Source organism: Thermomyces dupontii (assembly GCF_041956625.1).
Source record: "Thermomyces dupontii strain NRRL 2155 unplaced genomic scaffold VTN31scaffold_3, whole genome shotgun sequence".
NCBI classification, from domain to species: domain Eukaryota; kingdom Fungi; phylum Ascomycota; class Eurotiomycetes; order Eurotiales; family Trichocomaceae; genus Thermomyces; species Thermomyces dupontii.
Window position 1 is genome coordinate 974,597 of NW_027192309.1, and position 23,824 is coordinate 998,420.

The 23,824-nt window shown below is 52.5% G+C and overlaps 9 protein-coding genes across 9 annotated transcripts in view; 4 read left to right on the forward strand and 5 right to left on the reverse strand.

Annotated features, from left to right (window-relative positions):
• Nucleotides 1-804, forward strand: part of VTN31DRAFT_3807 (uncharacterized protein) — a gene marked incomplete at both ends in the record, with an annotated part of 1,232 nt that extends 428 nt beyond the window's left edge. The window contains one exon of the mRNA XM_069404127.1: nucleotides 130-804. Coding sequence (XP_069261132.1) covers nucleotides 130-804 — 675 coding nt within the window. The remainder of the gene's footprint in view (nucleotides 1-129) is intronic.
• A 282-nt stretch (nucleotides 805-1,086) lies between these two features.
• VTN31DRAFT_3808 (uncharacterized protein) lies at nucleotides 1,087-3,414 on the reverse strand (the record flags this gene model as incomplete). The annotated part of the gene is made up of 1 exon (XM_069404128.1): nucleotides 1,087-3,414. One exon carries the CDS (start codon nucleotides 3,412-3,414, stop codon nucleotides 1,087-1,089), a length of 2,328 nt encoding a protein of 775 aa, XP_069261133.1.
• Nucleotides 3,415-4,356: 942 nt separating this feature from the next.
• On the reverse strand, nucleotides 4,357-6,555 carry VTN31DRAFT_3809 (uncharacterized protein; the record flags this gene model as incomplete). Its single annotated transcript, XM_069404129.1, has 8 exons — nucleotides 4,357-4,805; nucleotides 4,861-4,994; nucleotides 5,046-5,206; nucleotides 5,264-5,846; nucleotides 5,898-6,057; nucleotides 6,109-6,142; nucleotides 6,196-6,435; nucleotides 6,517-6,555. The coding sequence occupies 8 exons, from the start codon at nucleotides 6,553-6,555 to the stop codon at nucleotides 4,357-4,359; spliced, it is 1,800 nt and encodes a 599-aa protein (XP_069261134.1).
• A 402-nt stretch (nucleotides 6,556-6,957) lies between these two features.
• VTN31DRAFT_3810 (uncharacterized protein) lies at nucleotides 6,958-9,028 on the reverse strand (the record flags this gene model as incomplete). Its single annotated transcript, XM_069404131.1, has 7 exons — nucleotides 6,958-7,513; nucleotides 7,569-7,691; nucleotides 7,743-7,995; nucleotides 8,042-8,390; nucleotides 8,442-8,494; nucleotides 8,547-8,764; nucleotides 8,814-9,028. The coding sequence occupies 7 exons, from the start codon at nucleotides 9,026-9,028 to the stop codon at nucleotides 6,958-6,960; spliced, it is 1,767 nt and encodes a 588-aa protein (XP_069261135.1).
• A 1,007-nt stretch (nucleotides 9,029-10,035) lies between these two features.
• VTN31DRAFT_3811 (uncharacterized protein) lies at nucleotides 10,036-10,313 on the forward strand (the record flags this gene model as incomplete). Its single annotated transcript, XM_069404132.1, has 2 exons — nucleotides 10,036-10,112; nucleotides 10,157-10,313. 2 exons carry the CDS (start codon nucleotides 10,036-10,038, stop codon nucleotides 10,311-10,313), a joined length of 234 nt encoding a protein of 77 aa, XP_069261136.1.
• Nucleotides 10,314-10,720: 407 nt separating this feature from the next.
• VTN31DRAFT_3812 (uncharacterized protein) lies at nucleotides 10,721-12,796 on the forward strand (the record flags this gene model as incomplete). Its single annotated transcript, XM_069404133.1, has 2 exons — nucleotides 10,721-11,618; nucleotides 11,670-12,796. The coding sequence occupies 2 exons, from the start codon at nucleotides 10,721-10,723 to the stop codon at nucleotides 12,794-12,796; spliced, it is 2,025 nt and encodes a 674-aa protein (XP_069261137.1).
• A 119-nt stretch (nucleotides 12,797-12,915) lies between these two features.
• Nucleotides 12,916-14,682, reverse strand: VTN31DRAFT_3813 (uncharacterized protein; the record flags this gene model as incomplete). Its single annotated transcript, XM_069404134.1, has 5 exons — nucleotides 12,916-13,170; nucleotides 13,238-13,813; nucleotides 13,882-13,943; nucleotides 14,002-14,396; nucleotides 14,474-14,682. 5 exons carry the CDS (start codon nucleotides 14,680-14,682, stop codon nucleotides 12,916-12,918), a joined length of 1,497 nt encoding a protein of 498 aa, XP_069261138.1.
• A 2,108-nt stretch (nucleotides 14,683-16,790) lies between these two features.
• VTN31DRAFT_3814 (uncharacterized protein) lies at nucleotides 16,791-18,704 on the forward strand (the record flags this gene model as incomplete). Its single annotated transcript, XM_069404135.1, has 1 exon — nucleotides 16,791-18,704. One exon carries the CDS (start codon nucleotides 16,791-16,793, stop codon nucleotides 18,702-18,704), a length of 1,914 nt encoding a protein of 637 aa, XP_069261139.1.
• A 362-nt stretch (nucleotides 18,705-19,066) lies between these two features.
• VTN31DRAFT_3815 (uncharacterized protein) lies at nucleotides 19,067-20,975 on the reverse strand (the record flags this gene model as incomplete). The annotated part of the gene is made up of 3 exons (XM_069404136.1): nucleotides 19,067-20,581; nucleotides 20,755-20,877; nucleotides 20,955-20,975. The coding sequence occupies 3 exons, from the start codon at nucleotides 20,973-20,975 to the stop codon at nucleotides 19,067-19,069; spliced, it is 1,659 nt and encodes a 552-aa protein (XP_069261140.1).
• Between the last annotated feature and the right edge of the window lie 2,849 nt (nucleotides 20,976-23,824).

A 23,824-nucleotide genomic window follows, 5' to 3' on the forward strand; every position in this document is an offset into this window, starting at 1 on the left:
TCGTTCGTTTCGTTTCGTTTCGTTCGTTCGTTGTTCGTTCGTTTCGTTCGTTTCTTTCTTTTTTTTTTTTTTTTTCTTTTTTTTTTCATTTTCATGTTCTGGTCCAGACGAAAGCTAACAACTGGTCAGTGCTGGATTGATGAGCAATACGAGACGGAACGTCTTCTGGCCCACTACATTTGGATCTTCATTGCCGAGTTCGGGACCTTCGTTCTCTACACCATCCTCTTCTTCTACCTCCGACATCGCATTGCTGAGTCGGCAGTCCTGGGAAGTCAGCATATGGAAGGCCTGCGGCGGCTCAAACGGGTCGTTGGCTCCATGATGATCTACCCGATCGCCTACGTGGTGCTGTCTCTGCCCCTGGCAGCCGGTCGAATGGCCTCGGCACGAGGGAACACGCCCAGCGTGACCTACTTCTGCATCAGTGGTGCCCTGATGACCAGCTCCGGCTTCGTTGACGTGATCCTCTACACGATGACGCGGCGCAACCTTCTCAAGGACATGGAACGAAGCAGTCGCGACCGCAGCTACCAGCGGGATGACTACATTTCGGGCCACATCGCCACCATCACTGCAGCGTCCCATCGCGAACCCCGCCGCAAGAACCCCCTGCGCGGTAATGCGAAGCGCCGCGACGAGGAATACGGTGACGGTGAAGGGTCAACCGACAACATCGTCCAGAAGGACGTCGAACTGTCCCAGATGGGCAAGGTGTACCAGGAGACGACGATCGAGGTTACCCACCAGACGGTGGATTGGGAGGATGAGGCCAGTCGGCGGCAAGGGCGGACGCCGAGGTAGCCGCGTTTTGCGTTGTTGATGGCAAGTCTGTGTGTGGCATGATCACTCGCTTTGTACATGCATACATGTAATTTCCATATTCTGTAATTTCCCTCTGATGCCTGTTGACGATTGATCTTGTTGATGGGATGTTATGAATCATCAAATCAATAACATTAATGCTTAATAGTATGTATCATTGAGATTTGCTCTCACATGGATGTTTTCGTAACTCATAAACTACATGGCACATTATATTCGTCACCGAGATACATAACCATCATCATGATGAAGAATTTCATGTCATGTCCGTCGTTCTCTTCGAGTGGAAACGTGATCATTTTCCTCCTCCTCTTCTTCAACCAACGCAGGTGTCCGCCGCTCAGTCCGTCTCTTTGGTCGCCGTCTCCGGTTCGAGGAGATGTTGCTAGCAGAGTCATCCGGAGCGAGACTCACCTCGTCGTCGATTCCGTCGTCGTCGTCGTAACCTGGCACAAGTCCACCGTGGTGCCGGGCATCCCATGACCCAGCCATGGAGGCCGGTGTGCCTAAGCGAGCATCCAAGTTGATGGCCGACCCTCGTCGGGCCTGATTAGCAAGAGACAGACTCGCACCGCGCTCACGCAGGGCCCGTCGAACGGCCTCGGCTTTGTTGTGTAATGCTTCAAAGGCATCCTCGAGCGCTTCCATGGACAGGTAAATGTCCCGCTCGATCTCGGCCAGTGCAGCGATCTCTCTCTCTTCGTCGAGAGCGATCGGGCCCCCGGAGGAAGGCGACGAAACGTATGAACCATATGGTTGACTGACCGGGCGACTGTAAGGGTCACTAGGTGTCGAGCCTCGCGGGAAAGGTGTCGATGAACGGCTTCCTGCGGCCGCCGGGGGTGGCGCGGACGCACTGATCGATGGCGTGAACGTGTCTTCCACACCGCTCCGCAGGAAACCATCGAAGCGTCCTGATATGAGGATGTCCCACTCGTCGTTACTGATTGCCGCCAGCGTGGCCAGCACGTTGTGAATGTTCCAGTTCTTGACCATGTAGATTGCAGTTTCACAGTCGCGCGGCGGCACGACAAGACGATAGAGACGCTGAATGGCGAGGGATGCCGACTCGAGAAACTCCGGCCGCTCTCGGGACCCAAGAGTTGTGCTAGACGACGACCCCGATGGGATACCGAGGAGTAAACAGAATTGTTCCCGATGCTCCGGGTCCAGGTGGGTCATCATCGCAAAAGTTAGGGTTTCATCATCAACGTCCTCGGGTAGTGGACTTTGCTCCGTCTGTCCCAAAAGCCATTTATCCACTGCTTCTTTCGTTTTCCGCGACTGGCGGATATAATGTTCACGGTATTCTTCGGGGACATCGATGTCAAGCTTCTGCATAGGAATATGTTCCTCGCCCGATATGTGACTGTCCTTCACAGATGCGGTGATCTGGAATGGGGGCCAGCTGGGCAGTTCTCGTCTCCCAGATACCAGTTCCAGCACCTCGCCCCAACTCACACCGGGCGAGACTTCGACATTGTCATTCCCGTCACATAACGGACAAGCACATGTCTCGGACGAGATATCCCGCGCAAACACAGCTTCCAAACGATCTAGCAATCTTCGAGCAACGGACCGATAACCCGTGGCCACGGCCAACGAGCCGTTCTTTGCAATAACCTGGCTATAATCATCCAGGAGTCGATGAAACGGGTCAAAAATGGTGACCCTGGCTGGATAAGGTTGGACATCCGGCATATTTGACGGATTCTCGGCACCCAGAAGGTGCTTCGGAACCTGGTACGGGAGTCCCCCATTTTTCAGAAGGTAGTCCACTCGGGCAGGAGGTATGGGCATCTGCAGAGGTGGAGGAGGTGGCGGCGGTGGCGTTTGCGGCAGTGTCTGTTCGCGAGTAGGGGACTTATCATTGTTGTCTACAGTGACTTCTATAGACGACTGTCTGCGTATACCGTCACGCGACGTCGATGAACGGGTATGGGATCGCGATGGCGGTTTCGTCTGATGTAGGGGGATCGATGTAGCATCCGAGTCATACGTAGAATCGGTCGACTCTGCTTTCCCCGACGAACGTACTTGCGAGAGGGACTTGCGGCTCGAGGATCGTTTCGGCCCATCATCGTGCGATCGCGACTTGGACGACTTGCTCGTGACCGAGTTGCGAGACTTGACGCGAGACTCGACGGGCGTGCCTGGCCTGGGCGATTTGGTGCTGGACCGAAGATCCTCCTTTTTCTTCCCCTGACTCGTGGTGGTCGAACTGGTCGCCTCAACCTGGACCTTCTTTTTCTTGCCCTTGTCAGATTCCTTCGCAGTTTTCCCGCTCGTGCTTCCCTTTCTCGAGGAGCGTTGTTCGGCGGTCAAGGGAGGGCTCGGTGGCGCGCCACTGCGACCTTCAGTTCGCGACGACGACGACGACGACGACGACTTCTTCTCTTTGTTTCCCTCGCCATCTACGACGTCTGTGGGATCGGGCGTGACGACTTCGACCTTGCGAATGCCGTCGTCGTCCTTGTCCCACAGCGACTGTCGGCTGTGTGCCTTGGAGAAACTCGGATACGGCAGACTCGTCCTCGACCCGAGGATCGAGGGTGTTTCCGAGCGGACCGCGCTCTCAACCTCGGGCATGGACCGTCGTCGTCGGGGGCGGGAACCGGTGGAGGCGGAGGAAGTGGAGTGGGCGGAAGCAACCGAGTCGCGATCCTTGGTTGATGTGGATTTTTTCCCTGGGACGAGCGACGGCGCTCCTTGTGCCGTTGTTGCTTGTCTCGGCTCTTCGCGTGAGATTTCGACGCTGGATGCTCTCGCTCGGTGTCACGATGGTTGCTGAGAATGTTTCGCAACTTGGAGGACATAGCGGGGGAGTGGGCGTTTTGTCAGGCAGTCATACGTAAAGTAGCGCCAGGGGTTTGCGAAGCGCCAGTGGTTGTCGGATGTGCAGCGGACCGATGCGAGCGTCTCTAGGCGATGCGCAACGAGCGGATCATGGAGCAGCCAGGCTAACGGTGACCATGTCTGCCTCTTTGAGTTGTTCGTGTTAACGTGGAAGACATGAGTCGGTGTACTCATCCAGGATGGCTGTGGGCCATTCTGTTTTCTCAGACTTTTCGCCTGCAGCTTGCCGCTTTTCTTCCAGCGAAAGGAGTATACTTTCTTGTATGCTTGGATCAATCGCCTCTAGAAGTAACTATGTACTGTTGTACGATGAAATTTCTGTCCATCGACCAGTTCATCGTCACATGGTGCGTTCAGAACCCCCGACCTGGAGATCCTGTCTGAGACTGCCTGCCGATCTCATTCCTAGTCAGGTATCTTACAATAATCGTAACTTTTTTTACCATACGGAGAATGTAACTTAACCTTTAATGGCTAAGTGTGAATCATTCAAGCTAGCCGCTTGTAGTACTTCCTTGTAAATACACGTAATTACCCATATCAGTACTCCGTACGGAGTAGGCTACTCCGCATTCTGCATTACATCCTCAGCCTCGAGCCTTCGAGAACTTGAGATGTCGCTACAAAACACTGGCCTTGTATTATGCAAAGCTCCTTCTATTCTAGCATGGATCGCTAAATTGCATACCCTCCTGAATTCACCTGCCTCGGTTCTCCTGCCGCCTCAAACGTGCCGTTCGGCAGTAATCGAATACACTGCGCCGCGCTCTGACCAGGATCAACCCAACTGATGTTATGTCCACGCGTGCGCATGAACTGGACAATGTCATCTCGATATCCATGCTCAAATTGAGTCACACTGGGAATTAGCTGATCGTGAAACCGAGGCTCCGCAAGCGCCTGCGCCGATGTCATTCCCCGGTCGAGAGCATTGATGATGCTTTGCACCGTTGCTGTCGGAATTCGGCTGCCGCCCGCGGCACCCGTAACGAAGTATACGGAACCATCATGACTCGTGACAATCATCGGTGTCATCGACGACATTGGTCGCTTACCCGGTCGGATGTAGTTGGATGGTGATGGGATGTAACCAAAAGCGTTAGAATGGCCGGGAATCGAGAAATCTATCAGGGTATGTTAGAAATCAGTGATGATGAAAGTAGAAAAAATGAGACGCACCGTTCATTTCGTTATTCATGACAATTCCAGTCTCAGGAACCATGACACGACCGCCGAAGATCAGATTGATCGTTGTTGTCAAGGATATGGCAAGTCCAGAATTGTCGGCAGCGGCGATATGGGACGTTCCTGGTCTGAGTCTATTAGCAATGTTCGGGAACTTGGGAGTTTCTTTCCTAGCATACGTATCGCGGCTCTCGAGACCACAAGGATTGTATGCTGACACATCTTGCGTGCGTTGGTCGGATATGCGCTCGCGGATATTGCGCACAGTCGTGTCGTTCAAGATATTTCGTTCATAATCATCCAGCCCTTCCACGAACTCCGGGTCTCCCAGCTTCGCTCTCTGCAAGGAAGTTCAGTCTCCATTCAAAATGAGTCTTGCTGTCCTGACGATACGAACCTGACCATAGGCAAAGCGCATTGCCTCGTTCAACCGGTGTGTGCTCAATCCGATATTGTCCGGCGCAAAAAAGTCGCTATAACCTTCGACGATTTTCAGAATGCTTAAACCGATAACACCACTAGACGGCGCCGTCGTGCTGGTGATCTTGAAACCACGGTAGTCAATCTGCGCCGTGTCCCGGATAGCAATTTGATACTCCCGTAGATCATCGAGTGTCATGGAGCCGTTGGCGTTCTGAACGGCACGCACTATACTCTCTGCAATAGCTCCAGTGTAAAAGGCATCTCCTCCATGCTCGGCGATTGCCTCGAGAGTGTCAGCATAGCGCTTACGGGTGATCATGTCCCCGACATTGAGGAGGGTGCCGTTGGGAGCAAAGTCTATGGCCCAACTGGGATCCTCCGTAAGGAAATCTTTCGGACCATCTTCATCCACGGATCGCATCATATGGTCAAGGTCCTCTGTCACAGGAAATCCATACCGCGCGGTGTTGATTGCGGGCTGCAAGACAGTAGACCATGGGAGACTGCCATATTTCTTGTGAATGTATTCTAGCCCGCGAACTTCACCGGGAACACCACTGCATCCATTAGCCATGCTTCCTTTGCGGTGTCTTCATCCCATTCTCTACCTTGCCAACCCTCCAACCTTGGACGCGGCTGTATTATTTTTGAACATGTCCTGGTGGGCTGCCATTGGCGCAGTCTCACGAAAGTCGACAAATTCGAAGGCGCCATCCGGTGATCGCACCAGCGCGAACCCGCCACCGCCGATACCGCTATGATACATCGCTGAACCATCAACCAAAACTTCCACGGTCGATGACTGTCAACCGAACTCACCAACTACACCAACGCAAAACACCGTTGCAACAATCTATAATCTCGGTCAGAAAAGTTGCATCATTGATATCTGACGACACAACGTACCGCGTCTGCTGCATTTCCGCCCAGCGACAACATCTCAACCCCAGCTTTACTGCAGATTGAACTCTCGCTGGCCACGGCACCAAGTTGCGCACCCGTGGTCTCGCCGACAACCCATCGCGCGAAGCCCGTAACGAACCAAACGAGGGCGATCAACCCGCAAACGAACCCTCCTACCATACGCTGCAGACCCAGTCTCGATCTTGATCGCTGTCGTGGTTGAAACTCATCAAGAAGAAGAAGCTAAGAAATTGCTTGTTTCAACCCCTGTTCGAGTCCCTTGCAAGGATTGGACCATGATGGTGTCATTAGGGCTTTGCCTACCTGTTTATCCGGTTTATCGGAATCGACCTCCGCGATCATATCTCCAAGTCTCGACGGGTATCGAATACTAACAGTGACGGCACGAGATTTCACGCGCAAAAAAAATAAATTCTTCTGAGAGATGGCTAGATTCATTCTCGGGTTCCCATCCGAAGGTCATGAGGGTCGGGTTATCTCTGCTGAGGTAATGCGGTGGGCATCTCACGTGGTACATTCAGCACCCGGACAATCTGTCGGTCTGTGCTTATCTCTGCACAAAGATAAGAGTCTGCACATCGGATTGGTTTTACAAGCGCCGCTGCTTGTTCCGTACTAGTATGAAGTATGAACCGTACTCCGATTCGGATGTAATACCCTCAGCAGTTTGTATTTTGAGTGGTATTGTAATACTCTATCAACGAGGGAGATGGTACCAATGTCAATACTGCTGTCTCTTGCAAGTCATACCACCGTCCCTTTCACCTGCTTCACAGTCTTGACATTGATATTGCGCCACACGAGTACGCACGCGACCGACATGGGTAGAAGCAATAATCCCGTAATGCAGAGTTGGCGCATCACATCGCCGTACGCTTGGATGATTGCCTGTCGAATCTCACTGCCCATGGGGTACTCGAGCTGATGATGGATGCTGCTGTAGATGCGCATCGCTTCAGATTTGGCGTAGTCGGGCAGATGGAGGTAGAGTGCCCGCGGCATGGCATGCGTGTAGATGGCTGCAGCAAGAGTCTGCCCAACAGCAGCTCCAATCTTGGAGAACAACCCAAGGAGCGCAAGCCCAATGGCCACCTCGAAGTGGGCAGCAGCCGCCATGACTGCTATCTGTTGGCAAATCACCATGGTGCCCCCAGAGAAGGCAATGAGGACTTGGCAGAGAATGACATAGCCGAGAGCACGGCCAGGACTGCGAGCATAGATCATCATGCCGGTGCCCAGGAATTGGACCGGTAAGGCGGAAATGGCAATGTATTTGAAGTTCCCCGTAGCGCGGATCACGCTGGGCCCATGATCAGACCAAACTCCAGAGACTGTGACATAAGATTTGTACTCACAATCCGATCAGTATTGAGAATACACAAGCCCCAATGCTGTATATGTTGTAGATATATCCAGCCTCGGATACACTGAGGTCGTGGACGACTTGGAGATATGAAGTCAGGTAGACGTCCCAGCAGCTATCGAGTCAGTATCCTGTTCTTGGACAGAGGCACGGTTAGAGCACATACTAGAAGCTGGCAAAGAGGGTCGCAGCCAAAAGACATCCGCCAAGGACTGTGCGATCGACTAGGAGATGAAACGGCACAAAGCCGACAGGGGCCAAGTATTTCTCCCATGCGAGAAACACGCCAAAAAGGACAACTCCAAGAGTAACCATTGTGATGATGTATGTGGAATGCCAGCCGCCATCGGCTGACGAAGCTAGGCTGAGGGGCAGGAGCAAGGATCCGAACGCAGCAGACAGGAAAACGATCCCGACGACTGTTTTGTCAGCAGATTTTTTTCGTGTTAGAAAGGAAACACAAACCATCAAATTCGGTGACATGACGAAAAATCGCTTGCCATTTGCTCCCTTTATCTGGATCCTGGTCTTCAGAAATATATCCCAGACGGACAGCTTTGCGACGATTGTGAACAAAAATGATCACCAACGGTAAACAGACAAGAGGTGTAATGATCGCGAAGGATCCATATCCCCAGCGCCATGAAGCATGCTTCAAGAATTGTTGCGCAGCTGCCGGACCAGCAAAGGTGTTGGCGATATAAGGACAAGTGCTAAATGCAAAAAGCCAAGCTCGGTTCTTGAGAGAAGATGTGTCGGCCATTGTGACGTCAAGAACGTACGCAATGCCATCGAAACCGATGAAATAGAAGACCTGGAGCCGTCGAGTTATTATGGGTGTTTCCGAGGTCCAGAAACATCGTACCTGTGCAGCGGCATAAGTTTGAACATTGTAGCAAGTAGCCATCATGACCAATCCTGGGCAGTCAGCACGACAAGCGCTTTACACCCCGGAATGCGGCAAAGTTACCCAAAGTTGACAAAATAACCATGGCAATGTATCCCTCCGTACGACCCCAGATATCGATCACTCGAGCAATGGGCAACTTTGCTACTGCGCCGACAATACTCGACACGATGCTTGTAGTCGCGGTTAGAGGATGCTCAGCAAACGAACTCGTCACGTATATGGTGAGATTCCCGTTGATCTGCTGCTGAAGCGAGCTGACATAAAACACAATAAATATCCTGCCAAAGTCAGCGTCGGGTATTCAACGTTCAAAGGCCATAGCCATACGCTGCATAAGCCATGATCAAAGACCTCCTGCTCCAGGCGGCCGTAATGGCCTCCACCTGTTCAACCCCGCGCTGGGGATGCTCCTGGCTGATGCTCTGATATCCTGCATGACTTCGTTCTTCATCTGATGCGCCGACTAAGATGCTCGTCTCCTGCTGGGAACATCGACGAGATGCCTTCGGGACTGAACCGGCCGGGGGCGGTCCGCTTGACATAGCAGTAATCGCAGCGATTCAAACAGATCAATGCGGACCCGGCCAATGACTCATTCGGGGGGGAGTACGGAGTACATAACCCCAAGGATTGTCTGCCGGCTGAAAGAAAAGTACTGTAGTACTCTTTTGAGACTGAGGCAAAAGGATAACCGAAATGGACTACAGTACTCAGGTCCATCAATACACTCTTTTCCGGGCATCGGACTCGTGATGACTTGGCCCCTTTAGACGTCAACAATCATCGTCCCCTTCTTCCTCTCAAAAGTCCGTGCAAGCGCGATTTCCGACTGCAGATTGCCTTGTGATTGGGCGAAAAGCAAGGATATGCAAGCCAAGTGTCGCTCGGATCTAATCAATCTAATCAGATCATTCGGATGGCAGGGAGGACGCTTCCACTACGCTTTACCAGACTGAGTTAGGCGCTTTTCTCTGTGTCCTCCATCCATTTGCATTGTTTGCAGTGTTTACTCCGTATTTCGCAGTCTTCCAGAATCATTCCCGGTACTCGGATCACTTAAACATCATTTCTTTTGTCCATGCCGGAGTGCAAATGCCCAGCGCCAAAGCCGTCACTTTAGCGGTGAGAACTTGACCTCTTCGCGGTCTCGTGGCAACTTTGATCTTCTGATAAAGGCTCCATTGTTCGCAAGGCGTCCGCATGGTTCTCAGTTGGTCCTATCTTCAGAGATCAATCCTTGGACGGCTGAAGATGACGGGCCACTTGTCAATGCCGAAGAAATGGATTTGACTGATGAATCGCTGTCACTACAAACGGGGCTGGCTTGGCAAAATTACTTAAGTATTCAGTATTCTGCTCAGGATGTGGGCGGTGATGATGGACTACTATATAGCATCTGATCTGGCCATGTGCTGGCCTCTTCTCTTTGAGTCAGCAAGCCTTGTTATCTGCCATTCGACGGTCAACCAACAAAAGCGCGAAACAACGGTCGCCGACTGGACGAGGGTCTCGCGCCCATGTGGACATCGTCGATTTATCTTGAAGTGGGATGCTTAGATTCCTGGAAAAACCTCATGAGATGCCGGCGGCGAGCGGGGTGTTGGAGATCGGAAAGTTTCCACTCCCGTAGAGCAAAGATTGACAGATTTTCAAAGCCTCGGCCTTGATAGTTTCTGCGAGTCGGCGCCATTCAGCTGCCGGGAAGGGAGGAAAGAGGTCGTTGATCACAACAAAGACCAACATGACTCTCAAACACAGCGAAATCAGACAGTATGGTCTGTCAGCTCTATATCAGCCATGAAGCCCGTTAAAAGTCCGAGCGCCTAATTATATCCTGACACACTCAACTGTGCATTGTGATTGGCTGAAATGGAATCTTGCATCCTCTGGAGCCGAAGATTCTCACTCGGCTTTTCCTCCGAGATCTGATCATCTTACAAGCACATGTAGCGGGGCATGCTCTTGTGCCGCAAATCACTTCTGGCTCACTGCTGAAGATCTGCAAGGTAAAATAGGCTGAATTGGCATTTGCCATGGAAGAAACTTCCCAATGAAGCTTCTTGCTGTGCAAGAATTTATCCGGAAGCATGAGCTGGCATGGTGTAGACCGAGTACTTAAGAACTAAGATGAGATCCGCATGCCCTCCATTGTCACCAAAATCCAGTGCGATCTTCCCCTTTGTATCCCTCCTGCCTCTCTCTTGATAGCTAGATTAAGATTAAACGAAAAGACAATGCTCACTCGTGATAACAACCGTCTCATTTTCCAGTATGACGCCGAGCAGCTCTGGCTCGAACCGTGGGGTCCCAATGCCCTGCGAGTTCGAGCAACGCATCAGGCCGAAATGCCATTGCAAGACTGGGCCTTGATGGAGACTCCTGCCCCCACGACGCCGAGCATCTCGATCAACGAAAACGACAACGAAAACGCCGGGGTGATTGTCAACGGCAGCATCAAGGCCACCGTTAGTTCCCGCGGCAAAGTGACCATCTCCAACGCAAAGACGGGGAAGATCCTTCTGGAAGAGTACATGCGAAATCGCAAGGATCCCCTCGACCCCAAGTGCAGTGCGCTCAACGTCGAGGCGCGCGAGTTTAAGCCACATCCCGGAACCGATGACTATCACGTTACGCTGCGGTTCGAGTCGCAGGACCGCAACGAGAAGATCTATGGCATGGGCCAGTATCAACAGCCCTATCTCGACCTGAAGGGATTGGACCTTGAACTGGCTCATCGAAACTCCCAGGCGAGTATTCCGTTCGCCGTGAGCTCCCTGGGTTACGGCTTCTTGTGGAACAACCCCGGCATTGGACGTGCGGTTTTGGGGAAGAACATTATCTCGTTCGAGGCATACTCCACGCGGGTGCTGGATTACTGGGTTGTCGCCGGAGACACGCCGCGTGAAATTGTTGAGCGGTACGCGGATGTCACCGGCAAGGTGCCCATGATGCCGGAGTATGGTCTGGGTTTCTGGCAGTGCAAGCTGCGGTATCAGACGCAGGAAGAACTGCTGAGTGTTGCGAGGGAATACAAGCGACGCAATCTGCCCATTGATTTGATCGTGATCGATTTCTTCCACTGGCCGTTGCAGGGCGATTGGATGTTCGATCCAACCTACTGGCCTGATCCCGGTAAGTCTCCTGACCACTTGGGATGCTGGGGAAGTGCGCTGACAGCAGTAGATGCGATGATTGCTGAGCTGAAATCGCTCGGTATTGAGTTGATGGTGTCTATTTGGCCGACCGTTGACAAGCGCTCTGAGAGCTTCAAGGAAATGCGAGCCAAGGGTTTCCTGATCCGCACTGACCGAGGAATCCGAACGGCGATGGACTTCCAGGGCGATACGGTGCACTTTGACGCCACGCATCCGGGAGCTCGCGAGTACGTCTGGGCCAAGGCCAAGAAGAATTACTTTGATAAAGGAATCCGTGTGTTTTGGCTCGATGAGGCCGAGCCCGAGTACAAGGTCTACGACTTTGACAACTACCGCTACTACCTGGGTTCGAACGTGACCATCGGGAACATCTATCCAAAGGAATACGCCCGGGCGTTCTACGAGGGACAGACTGCAGCTGGACAGAAGAACATTGTGAATCTCCTGCGCTGCGCTTGGGCAGGATCCCAGCGATATGGCGCCCTGGTATGGAGCGGCGACATCGCGTCGTCCTGGGAATCATTGCGCTGCCAGCTGGCCGCCGGCCTGAACATGGGTCTCTCGGGCATTCCGTGGTGGACCACAGACATTGGAGGATTTCACGGCGGGGATGGCAGCAAGGAGTCATTCCGCGAGCTCCTGGTGCGTTGGTTCCAGTGGGGGGCTTTCTGCCCGGTGATGCGACTCCACGGCGATCGCGAGCCACGACAGCCGCAGCACGGAACAACGGGAGGAGCAACTTGTCGGTCTGGCGCTCCCAACGAGGTTTGGTCCTACGGGGAGGAGGTGTATCGGATCTGCGCCAAGTATCTCGCCATCCGAGAACAGCTGCGCGATTACACCCGAGAGTTGATGAAAGAGGCTCATGAAAAGGGAACGCCGGTTATTCGACCGACCTTCTTCGAGTTCCCGGATGATGCGCATGCATGGGAGGTTGAAGATCAGTATCTGTACGGGTGGAAGTATCTGTGTGCCCCGGTCTTGTATCCCGGACAGAAGAAGCGATCTGTCTACTTGCCGAAAGGGCGATGGACAATGTACAAGGACGGCGGCATTGCACCAAGCGAGGGCGACAATGGCACGACGTACGAAGGTAGCCAGACGGTTGAGGTGGATTGCCCATTGGAGACGATGCCCGTGTTTGTTCGCGGGTAGGTGATGTCGGAAAGACAAGCAAGAGGAACCATGATATGCCAAATGAATTAGAGAGAAAAGATGCTCTATATGACATTGAAAGCTCTATAATGAATCATCATCCATCAATAATAATGACTCTAGAAATCAACCTTGAACCTTTTACTTGTGCGGATTCTCTCCCCACACCTCCAGAACAGAAAGGGGAGTGGAATCATGGCCAAGGCAATAAAGGCCAACAGTGAGTTGCCCCAACCCAGCCCCAAGTCCGCATACATTCTCCCGCCAGCCAAGGGCAACACAGCGCCCGCCAGGGACCGAAAGACCGTGTTGGCGGCCATAACGGAAGCCGAATAGACGGTAAATGCGTCAATCAGATATGTCGAGGTGGCCATCTGCACTAGTCAGCATCCATCTATCTCGTCGGAGGCTAAAACAATCGAAGAAGGGATCGAAACGTACAAATATAATCAAATTGCCAATGCCCAAAAGAGCCGTGCCGATGATCGGCATGATCCAGTGAAGTTCCTGGTCAGCGGACCATCCGTACCAGAACAAAGCAACCGGAATAAAAAGACCACCGATGATCATCAGCGGCAGGCGATACTCGGGCTTCGGTGTGCCGCCGTTCTTCGCGGTGAGCTGCTTCACGAGCCGGTCGGACGTCGAGCCAATGACCATCAATCCCAGCAAAGAACCCACGCCGATTCCCAGATAGGCCAACCCCACGCTGCCCGACGAGAATCCGTACTGGATCTGGAAGACGGTGGGGATGGTGGTAAAGAGGAGATACAGATAGCCATAGATGACGCCGACGTAGACGGAAAGGAGGAAGACGATGGGTGACAGAAAGAGCATCTTCAGTGGACGCACAATCGAGAAACGGAAAAGGTCCTGCGGTGTTCGGCCTGTATCTAGGGCGGAGCGGAGGTTCTGATTCCCGGTCTCTTTGCGTAGACGCTCAACTTTACGCTGGAGAATGATACTTGAGTACGATTCTCGCATGAAAAGAAAGCCAGCAATTGCGGCAACGCCAGCCTAGTTTCGTCAGTTTCGATTCGGTGGAAGCATTGTTTTGTCTTCGTGCAGGATGTCTAGACACGCACCGCAATAGCAAGCACCCAGAATGTCCAACGCCACCCGATATCCTGTGCCATATATCCACCGGCTGCGAACCGTCAGTCACAACGAACCTGAAGTTTGAAGGAATAGGTGCTGCAGCATACCTATCGGTCCAACAACGGGACCAATTAATGATCCCAAAGCCCATATGGACATGGCCGTGCCTCTTTTCTCCTGTGGAATCATGTCCGCGAACGACGCCGGACCAACGGTCAATGGACAGCTACCGGCCAGACCGGCAAGGAGGCGGAAAATAATCAAGGAAGCGAGGTTGGGAGCCAGAGCGCAAGCTACGGTCCAGATTACATAGAGCACGTTGCAGACATGGTAGATGGGCAACCGGCCATACATCTCGGAAAGTGGTGCAAGCAATAGAGGACCAAAGCAGTAACCGAGCAGGTAGACCGAGACAACGAAGGAGGCGAGCTCCGGGTTTGACGAGTTGAAGTCTTTCATGACATCTGGCAAGCCGGGAGCGAACATGGACGAACCAAGGGGACTTTGATGACGCCGTTAGGTACTCTACCCAGTTCATTTGATCGTCGGGCCGGGGAGGGTTTGTGAGGGACAACCTACGTGAGCAGGGTGATGAATGCGATGACGCTGGCATTAGCAAGCTTCTTGCTACCAGGCCAGTTCATGGCATTCGTGGGGTCATCCGGACCGTCGAAGTCGACGAGGTTGGGATCGCGGTCATTTTCGGATGGCTGATTCGTTTCATCGACAACCGTGACTGCGGGTTGCGACTGGGGATCCTTCTCGACGTCGCGCCCTTCGTCGTGCATTGGGCAGTGTCCGTCTGTCTTTCAGTTGTGCTGCCTCTTTGATTGTTGTATTTTTTTTTTTTTTTCTTTTCTTGCTCTCGAAGTTTTGGCAGTGAAAAATCGCTTGGCCGAGGGTAAGCCGGGGGAAACTTTGTAGATATATACTCAGACCCCGAAGTAGGTTATGTATTTCGATTTCAGTGATGATAGTACGGTATACTTGTACTTGTGGATGGGAGTATTTGCCGGAACGTATCCGTACATATGCTGGTTCACAGAATGAATTTTCGGAATTCCAAGAGTCAGGGCGGAATTGAACTGGTTTCGGCTTGGAAAACAGTTCTTTACATAGTGATTTGCGAGCCAAGTGGCCCTGATGGGCAATTTTAGACTTTCAGCTAACCTTCAGGAGAAACGGAGAGAAGCTTGACATGCCGATTAACCGATTCAGGTTGCTGCGCCGGAGCAGGCTTTCCCCGGTCCCGGGAGTTGGAATTGATTTAGCCTTGCGTTCGTACTGCACTTGACTGCTATCCCCAGGAGTCACGGAATTCATCCATTCCGGGCTCCGAACTGCATTCTGTGCCTAACTATGAACTTTCTGTCGGGAATCGAGATTGCTTAACCTAACTATGTACTGACCTACTCCGTACGAGTAGGTATCTCTGATTTTACAAATAGCAATAGCCCTCTGCGGTAATGATAGAACCTCTCCTGTCTCCGCACAGCACCACATTCAAGGGCTTTGCCGAATCCTTTGTTCGTACAGGAATGCGAAGCATGTACAATACACTATGATGATCAGTCCGAGCATCTCCGAAGCACCTATTGCTCGTCCAGAGAGTGCTCTCCATAACACTCATGCATTTATCGATCCTTGGTTAACAGCTCAAAGGGATTACCATGACGGCATGATCCGCAATGAAGTCCTAATGCCCGCGCAACATTACCTGTTCATCTCCATGCATCCCATCTCTTTATACATCATCCTGCAGCATGAAGGACCGGAGGACTCTAACCCGATGAACAGCGGTAGGATACGGCAGACATCTGCAGAAATCGAGAGAAGAATCATTCGAATCGACATCTCTGGCCTCTCAGCAAGAAAGAATCGAGTATTCTCGTGGAAGCCGGTCGACGTGCCTGTGACTTTCTTTGTAGGGCAGAGAAATGAGCGTTACGGCAATGTTCAGATCACGAATCGACAGCAGATCTGCCGATGAAGCGACAACCGTCCGTGGTCCTTCAAACGGGCTTCATGTCGCCTGTAAAATGCGGCGATCGACTGAATATCACATCAGGTGCAAATCCGCTGACGAAACTGAGCTGAACCGTGCAGCGTACACTCATCAGGGCCCTGCACGATCGCCGGTTGTCATCTGTTGTATCACACGACGGGCAGCACTGGGGCCAGATCATTTGGCTGCAGCCGAATTGGTTTTGTGTGATACAATACACGCAATGGCGTCCCTCAAAGTCCTTGCACGTCGGCGTCAATCCGCAGTCTGCATCTTTGAAACAGGCACTCCCCTCCGCTTAGCCCACAACATCCGCCATATCCTGCCTAGGGAGTTTGAATCCATTGCTGCATCCGAGAGGCTGAGTGGGATCAAACAAGCAGTTGACATTCAAAGTGTCCAGTAACGTGGTAGATCATGGAAGAAGACCAAACAGCAGTTCCCGCTTGTTCGATGGGCGCAGTTGTGTACAGGATCCCGACTGCTCAGCCTCGCCTATTGGAGATGGAGACGCGGATGCTAAACGCGGCGTACAACCCGGCTGGAGTCGTTCTGTGGCAGTACTCGGTACGAGTGGCGCGTCGCGGAGACCGTGTTGACGCGTTGTCTTTCGACATGTATATTTTACGAGGTCGTATCGATTTGTACTCTCTGGCGCTCGCATATTTTATTCAACCTATCGGATATTCTCCAAAGAAACCTTTTCTCCACTTTGTCCCCCAACGTTCACTGGCATAGTATTCACGATTACAGTTCTGATACGAGGTTCGGGTCGAAGCTGGAGGAATATGAGTATAGATTTTCTTTCCCCGAGCGATTTCTTCCATTTTTTTGGATTTTTGATAACTGTTCTCTCAAACGTGACGGGATCGCGTCAGGAGAATCATCATTATGCCTCCCCGTTTCCCAGGGGAGCTGCCCCCATTCAGTGCCACCCCATTACGCGCCCCAATACCGCACGCGCCTCATGCATCGACCCCTGTCGCCGCGCAACAGCGCCCCCAGCCCGCGACCACAGTCACGGGCCCGTCGATGGCGGGGCCCGCGCCTCTGACATCGGCAGCTGCGGCGCCTGTCGCGCCTCAACAGCCGCCTGTCGCAGCTCCGTCGCGACCTTACACGCAGCCTGCGCAATCCCAGTCCATGAGCAATACCACCGCAGTTGCAAATCAGTCAAGGCCCGCATCTATGACACCGACAGCTACTGCATCTGTTGCGCCTCATCAACCTCCTGTCCCAGCGCCGTCACTACCTTACACGCAGCCTGTCCAATCCCAGTCCGGTAGCAATACCGCCACTATAGCTCGCGCTGGACCCTCCAACCCCGGCGTGACAGCCGCTGGTCAGCCTTCTTCCACAACTCAACCGCAGGCGGGGACCACGCCGGCCATCAATGCCGTTCATGCGAAGGCAAATACGCCGCAGACTACGAGTACACCAAGACCAACAACCGTGACGCAAACCCCTCCTTCGGCGCGCTCACAGCTCAATCAACCTTCTACAGCACCCTCCGGACGCGCGGGCGCTCAGCCTACGCAGAATATCAACACGAGCGCTAGCCAAAGGAACGGGGAAAACGCTGCACAGTCCTCACGGGGTCGTGGAAACAGAGCAACATCCCGTCGAGCGACGCAGCAACCGTCAGCGACTCCTGGCCAAGCAACAACGCAACAAAATACGGCAGTCACGAATCGCGGAAACACAAATGCGGACGCTACCACTGCGCAGTACACCCCACCGGATCTTACGGAGAGCGAGGTTACAATGTTGTTCAAATGTTGCGACGAGCTATTCAGGCACTACGAACAGGGCAGGAAATTTTGGATGCGTGTGGAGGCCCGCTTATCGGTTCGCATCGGTCGTGTGTACCCCTGGTGGCTCTGTAAGAAGGTGGTCCACACGCGAGTCAAGAAACGCCTGGCTGAGAAGGCGAAGTTTCCCAGTGGATACATAGAGAGACCTCTGAGTCGAGTCAATAAGGCAATCGATAGGTGGACCGAATGGTTGGGATGGCGAGCATACGAGAAAAATCGATGGGATCCTGCGTTACTGAGGAGAGAAGAGATTGAGCGACAATATGAGCGAAGCGAGCCTCCTGAAACAGCATCAGAGCTCATGAGAGAAATACTAGACCACCATCGAGAGCGGGGAACAAAACGTTCCAGAGACGAAGTGGAAGACTCGGATTCCGACGATTCACGGCCGTCACCGCCGCCACCGAACGCCCAGGCCAATACGCCCAATGGTCATGCTCCGCCGACACCAGCGGCTCAGCAACGGCCGGCAAGAGATGGCGGCGCCCCTGCTCAGCCTGCGGCCCGAGAAACACAACGCGCACAAGAACGAGACAAGTCTGTGGAAATCCCAGACAAAGATCCTTCCCGGCGACCCATCTCTCTGGGATCGAATCGAACGCGAGCCGACATCGATCAATGGATTGAAGGGGTGATGTGTGAAACTGGCCAGCCGGTGCACAACGACTATCACGATGTCGGCGGCAATGGTATTGACAACAGTGCTGGCCATGGCGCCGCCGGCGCCGACGACGACGACGACGGCCCCACCACGAATAATGGCCAGCAACCACGTGAAAGCCACCGGGAAGAGAACCGCACCGGCACGGACCAACCCGACAATGCGGACCGCATCGTAACCAAACAGGAGGTGATGGACTTGAAAGCGGCAGTCGGGGAAATCCGCACGACGTTGAACAAAATGTCCGAGATCCTCATCGACGTTGTGAAACGGATGGAGAGGAACTATCCTACCAGCGACCAGCATGTCCCTGAGGCGGTGGCTTCGTAGACGGGGCTTTTTCATGCTCGATCTACGGAGTCTGTGGAGGAATATCTAATTGGGTATCTGTATCATCTGTATCATATCTGCATTGCTGATTTGCATATTATTTCGGAAGCCAATATATGTGCATACCCTACTGGAGTTTATATTTTTTTGATATTTGGCAGCTAATCGACCTGTTATCGATACTCAGACTGGCTGGAGATCATCGACTCATGTTCATCGTAAAAGTGCGATCGCATTACAACATGGACTTTTTTGTGCAATCATGTCGACATAAACTCCATCAACCAAACTCCCAGCTGACCAGCGCAATGCAAACAAAAAGAAACATGAACAATGCGAAAGAAAAAAAAAAGGAAAAACTCTCAGACAAAAACCACAATCTCACCCCTGTCATTCCTCTTCAACCGCAACGCACGCCATAGATCCTTTTCCTCCTCGTATTTCCGATCCCTGTTCGAGTGACGACTGCGACGGCGACCACGCCCCTCGGACTCCCGCTCATCGTCCTCGGAAACATACGGGCAGTCGCGATGGTATCGTTTCAGCGTCTTGTTGATCGAGCATCCTCGCTCGCTCTCGGGGCCCTTGTTGACCAGCGAGAGGAAATACGCCGCCTTCTGGCGCTGGATCTCCTCGTCCGTTAGCTCGCTGCGGCGGTAGATGACAACCTTGCGGTTCTCATCATCCGACCGATCCGAGTCCCGGGATTCGGCGGTGGCCTTGAGACGGCGGGAGGGTCGCGCGTCGGTGTGACTGTGGCCGCTGATCTTGCGCTTTGACTTGCGTGTCTCCGGGTCGTGCTTGGAAGAGGACTTCTTCGGTTTCTTTCCGGACCCATCGTCGTCGGAAGGGGAGGAACCACGGCGTACTTTCTGCAGGGCCTGGGAGGATGACTCGGCGACGCTCCCGCCGTTCTCAGACGCCGTGGACCCGCCAAACATGGACATGATCTGATTGGCGCCGTCCTTCATGGAGATGCCAAGTCCATTCTCCGCCCGGCGCGTCCGTTTCGACGGAGACTGCCGGTCGTGGAAGCGCCGCCGTCCATCCTGGGTGTCGTTCTCGGAGGAGCCTTCGTAGTCAGGAGATGGAACTCGCTCATCCCGCATCATACGGTCCAACCCGCCAGTCAAGCCGGAGTGTTTTAGGACAGGAGTTCCCGCATTGTTGGCCGTGCTCCATGGGGTGTCCACCATAGGGGTGTCCGGGTCTTGCGACTTGGAAGCTTCCTGGGAGTCCTGTTCGTCCGGGTGCCCACGTTTGCGCTTCTTATCGCTCGCCTTGGCAGATTTCTCCTCGGCCTTGTTCTTTTTGTCCTTCTTCTTCTTCTTTGGCGCCGGTGTCATAAAGTCCATCGATACATTCGAGTCTTGGTTCTTGTATAAAGATGGCTTGATCGGATCTGCGCCGTATGAGAATCCATTCTCCTCATATGCGACATCGTACTGCTTTTCCTCATCCTCCACATCCGTGTCCAATCGCGCCAGGGCTTTGCTAGGCTCGAAGACCGAGGGCGCGCCCGGCACCATCTTCATCTGCTCCTTAGGCTTGTCGTCGAGAGAGACTTGCGATGCGTTGGGGTTGGGCGATTCATCGTTCACAAGATAATCGAAGACGTTGACATCCTTCTTCTTCTCCGAGGAAGCCTCCTGGGTCGATGATGATGCCGGTTTGTCGGAAGACGGCAGCGGCGGGCTGGGAGCTGGGGGCGGAATTCGTTCAGAATGCGAGGCATTGCCGTTCTGTGCCTTTTCGCCGTTGGTGTGTTGGGACTTCTGAGGCTGGTTCTTTTTCTGGTTCGCGTTGTTCTTTTGCGATTTATTCTGTTTTTCCTTGTACAGGGCGCCCTGGTATTTCTGCTCCTCGGTCATACACGACTGCGCAAATGGGTTAGCACAAACCTCAGGCATCACAAGAAAAAGCACTCGAGTGTTGCAAAGCAAAGCAGCGCGACTGCACAACGTCGACCAGCCATGTGGTCCGGTAGAGTTCATCCATCCATGCAGGAACAACGTTTAGCACCGTGGAGGCGCGGGGGGGAAAACCATACCGTATGCGACTTATAATCCAGGCCATGGAAAGTGACCATACAATCCAGGCACGTAAAGGGGGCACCTCGACAACGGCCGCGATGGGCGTCCAGCTTTTTCTTCGTCAGGACATCCCCGCAACCCTACGCGGCCACGTTGTCAGCGCGACTTTGTCCATGAACAACAAATCCATATGCACATGGGAGATCCTAAAGCCCACCTCACACTGAAAAGACACCATGGTGCCGCAGAATACGCCAGCAGCCAACGAATAGAGATCGCGAGGCTACAGGTCGACGTCGAATCGGAACGAAGAGACGAGAAGAGATAATGCTGCTGACTGCGGAGACACAGTGCCAACCCACACAACTTGGCCGAATGAGGCGATCTCAAGCAGTATAAAATCGAGACTTGAGCGCGTTGCTCGGCCAAAATGCAGCGGAAACGAAGTTTTGTCTTCACATCCACGCGGTTGTTTACTTTTTTTCTTTTTTTTTCTTGTCGCGGTTCCTTATCTGCGCCGAACTCTGAAAATATTCCAGTTGCGCTATTCCGTACTTGGATAGATATAATATTAGGTAAGCTACTCTAGACCAATCACATCCAGCCATGATCGACAGCCCAAGTTAACTAAAAAATAATTCCCATATTCCAGTCACATGGATCTAGATACTCGTACAGTCGTACCCTGGGTCTTCTTTTTTTTTTCTCGAGTCATCCAGCAGAAATCACCTCCTGATGATCATGATGCTGATACTTTAGTTGCATGATGTACGCGCCGCCTGACCATCCCGTCTGAGGTTTGAACCAACAAGGGTTCCTCATTCTGACAGGGGGGGGGGGGCCAGAGTTACACCTGGGATCCGTCCATCAGAAAGACCAATGATGATCTCGCACATACTTGATGCTAGTATACTTTTCGACCTGGGGGGTTTGCAGACGGCCGGGTTTTTTTTCCAGCTTCAGGGATCATTCTCAGATTGATTATCCAGTCATTCGAGGATGCCAGGGGAGCGGAAACCATCATAATCAACTGGCCAACCCTGACCACGTGACTCACGGCGAGCCCTAAACAGTGCTCGTCGGACATTAGGCGGGCTGCAATTAGTCCTACAGTTATATCCTGTAGTTGTGGAAAGCTCGCAGGCTTTCCTAGCGTTCATCAGCCCCTTGTGATTCCGCCACGGGGATGATAAATACCGCCAGGACACTCTGTCCTCGAAGAGTAGCAGTGCTTGGAAACATCCTAGTCACTACTCATTGGATCAGTTCTCACAATTTGTTCGCCTGAAAGGAACCTCGGATCAAGTCGAAATCAAGCTGGTGTATGGTTGCCATGAATATATAAAGTGGTACCGTGATAGACCTGCATGAATCATCCCATCATGCCATTACTACTGAATGATTAGACTGGAGGACATATTGGCAGATAAAGTGAAATCAGAGCTACCTCCGTCTGACCACGCCAATCCCCATTTATCATTGTAACCGTAAATCGATGATGCTTCATTCTATTCGCGGCGGGCTTCTCGACTTTCGTCCAGCTGGACTCGTGCTCATCCTAGAAACGACTGTCAACCAACGGTTATCGCAAAAGCACCGTAAAAAAAAAAAAAAAAAAAAAAAAAAAAAAAAAAAAAAAAAAAAAAAAAAAAAAAGCCCATCAAATGCGACGAGGGTTTCTTACGATCTTTTTACCCCCTCTTTCCGGAACCCCTCTATGATCTTCAAAATCTCCCTTCGCCCAGCGGAGGCGTCCACTTTTTTCCCGGCCAAACTCATGCTCACTTTCTCCTTCCCGGTCGCGATTAGAAGCCGCTTGAGAAGGAGATAGCGCATATTTGTATGCAACGAGGAATCAGGAAGAGGAAAAAAAAAAAAAAAAAAAAAAAAGAAAAAACCCAATCAAATGCGACGAGGGTTTCTTACGATCTTTTTACCCCCTCTTTCCGGAACCCCTCTATGATCTTCAAAATCTCCCTTCGCCCAGCGGAGGCGTCCACTTTTTTCCCGGCCAAACTCATGCTCACTTTCTCCTTCCCGGTCGCGATTAGAAGCCGCTTGAGAAGGAGATAGCGCATATTCAAACAGACGAAGACACCACAGTCGCTTCCGTTTTCTTGGACGGGCGAATCGTTCAACTGGACGAAGCGGATGGGCTTGTTGATCAACGTCGAGAGTTTCACCGTGATCTGGTACGCTTCCTCCTGGTTGCCCGGCGGGAGCGAGTCGTAGTGGAAGGCGACTTCGTCCACGATCGAAACGAGCAACAGCGACCAATGCGTACCGCCCTCAGCTTGTAGAACGTTCCGGCAGTCATTGACGGGGAGAAAAACATGCGTGGTTTTGCTGAAATCCGGCAGCGCATCGCGGAGGGTTCTCGGGTCGGGGGTTTGGAGCAGCATAAAGGACATGCTCGGTCGGAGAAGGATTATGTTCGTCCGGTCGCTTTTCATGAGGTATTCATGCTCGAGATACCTATTGTTTCATTCCTCGTTCAGCCTTTGCTCGATCATCGACGACGCCAGAAGAAGGAGACGGGGAGGATTACTCTTCCCAAAACGAGATGACCTGGAACGATTTGATCAGTCAGGCAAAGAAGAAAAAAAAAAAAGGATTCCACCATCACCGAAAGTGTACGCACATTATCCGTCAACCAGTCATCCTTGAGTGTTTCGACATCCTCACGCGTTACTATCAATGGTGAGAATGGATTGCTGCCAACAAGCAAGGGCGCATACATCGTACGTCATGATCTACCGTATACTGTCAGCCTTACACAGCTTCGCCTGGGGGAAATACGCGGTGGCGGAATGATTGATGATCGAGACTCACAGCTGAGATATGCATCGTCAGGATATAACTGTTCCCACGCTCAACATCAGCCCTCCCAAATTCGACAATGAACCCGCTCCTCTCACACATACTGACTCGCCATGCCGGCCCAGTGATCTCCGCTGCAGCCTACCCATGATATTCTGCGTCATAGGAGCAAAAAAAAGGGGCGTACGGTCGATCTTATTATACGCGGTTGGGAGGCAAAATCAAAATCGATTGGCCTATGACGCACCAAAGCCTGAGCAAAGCGAG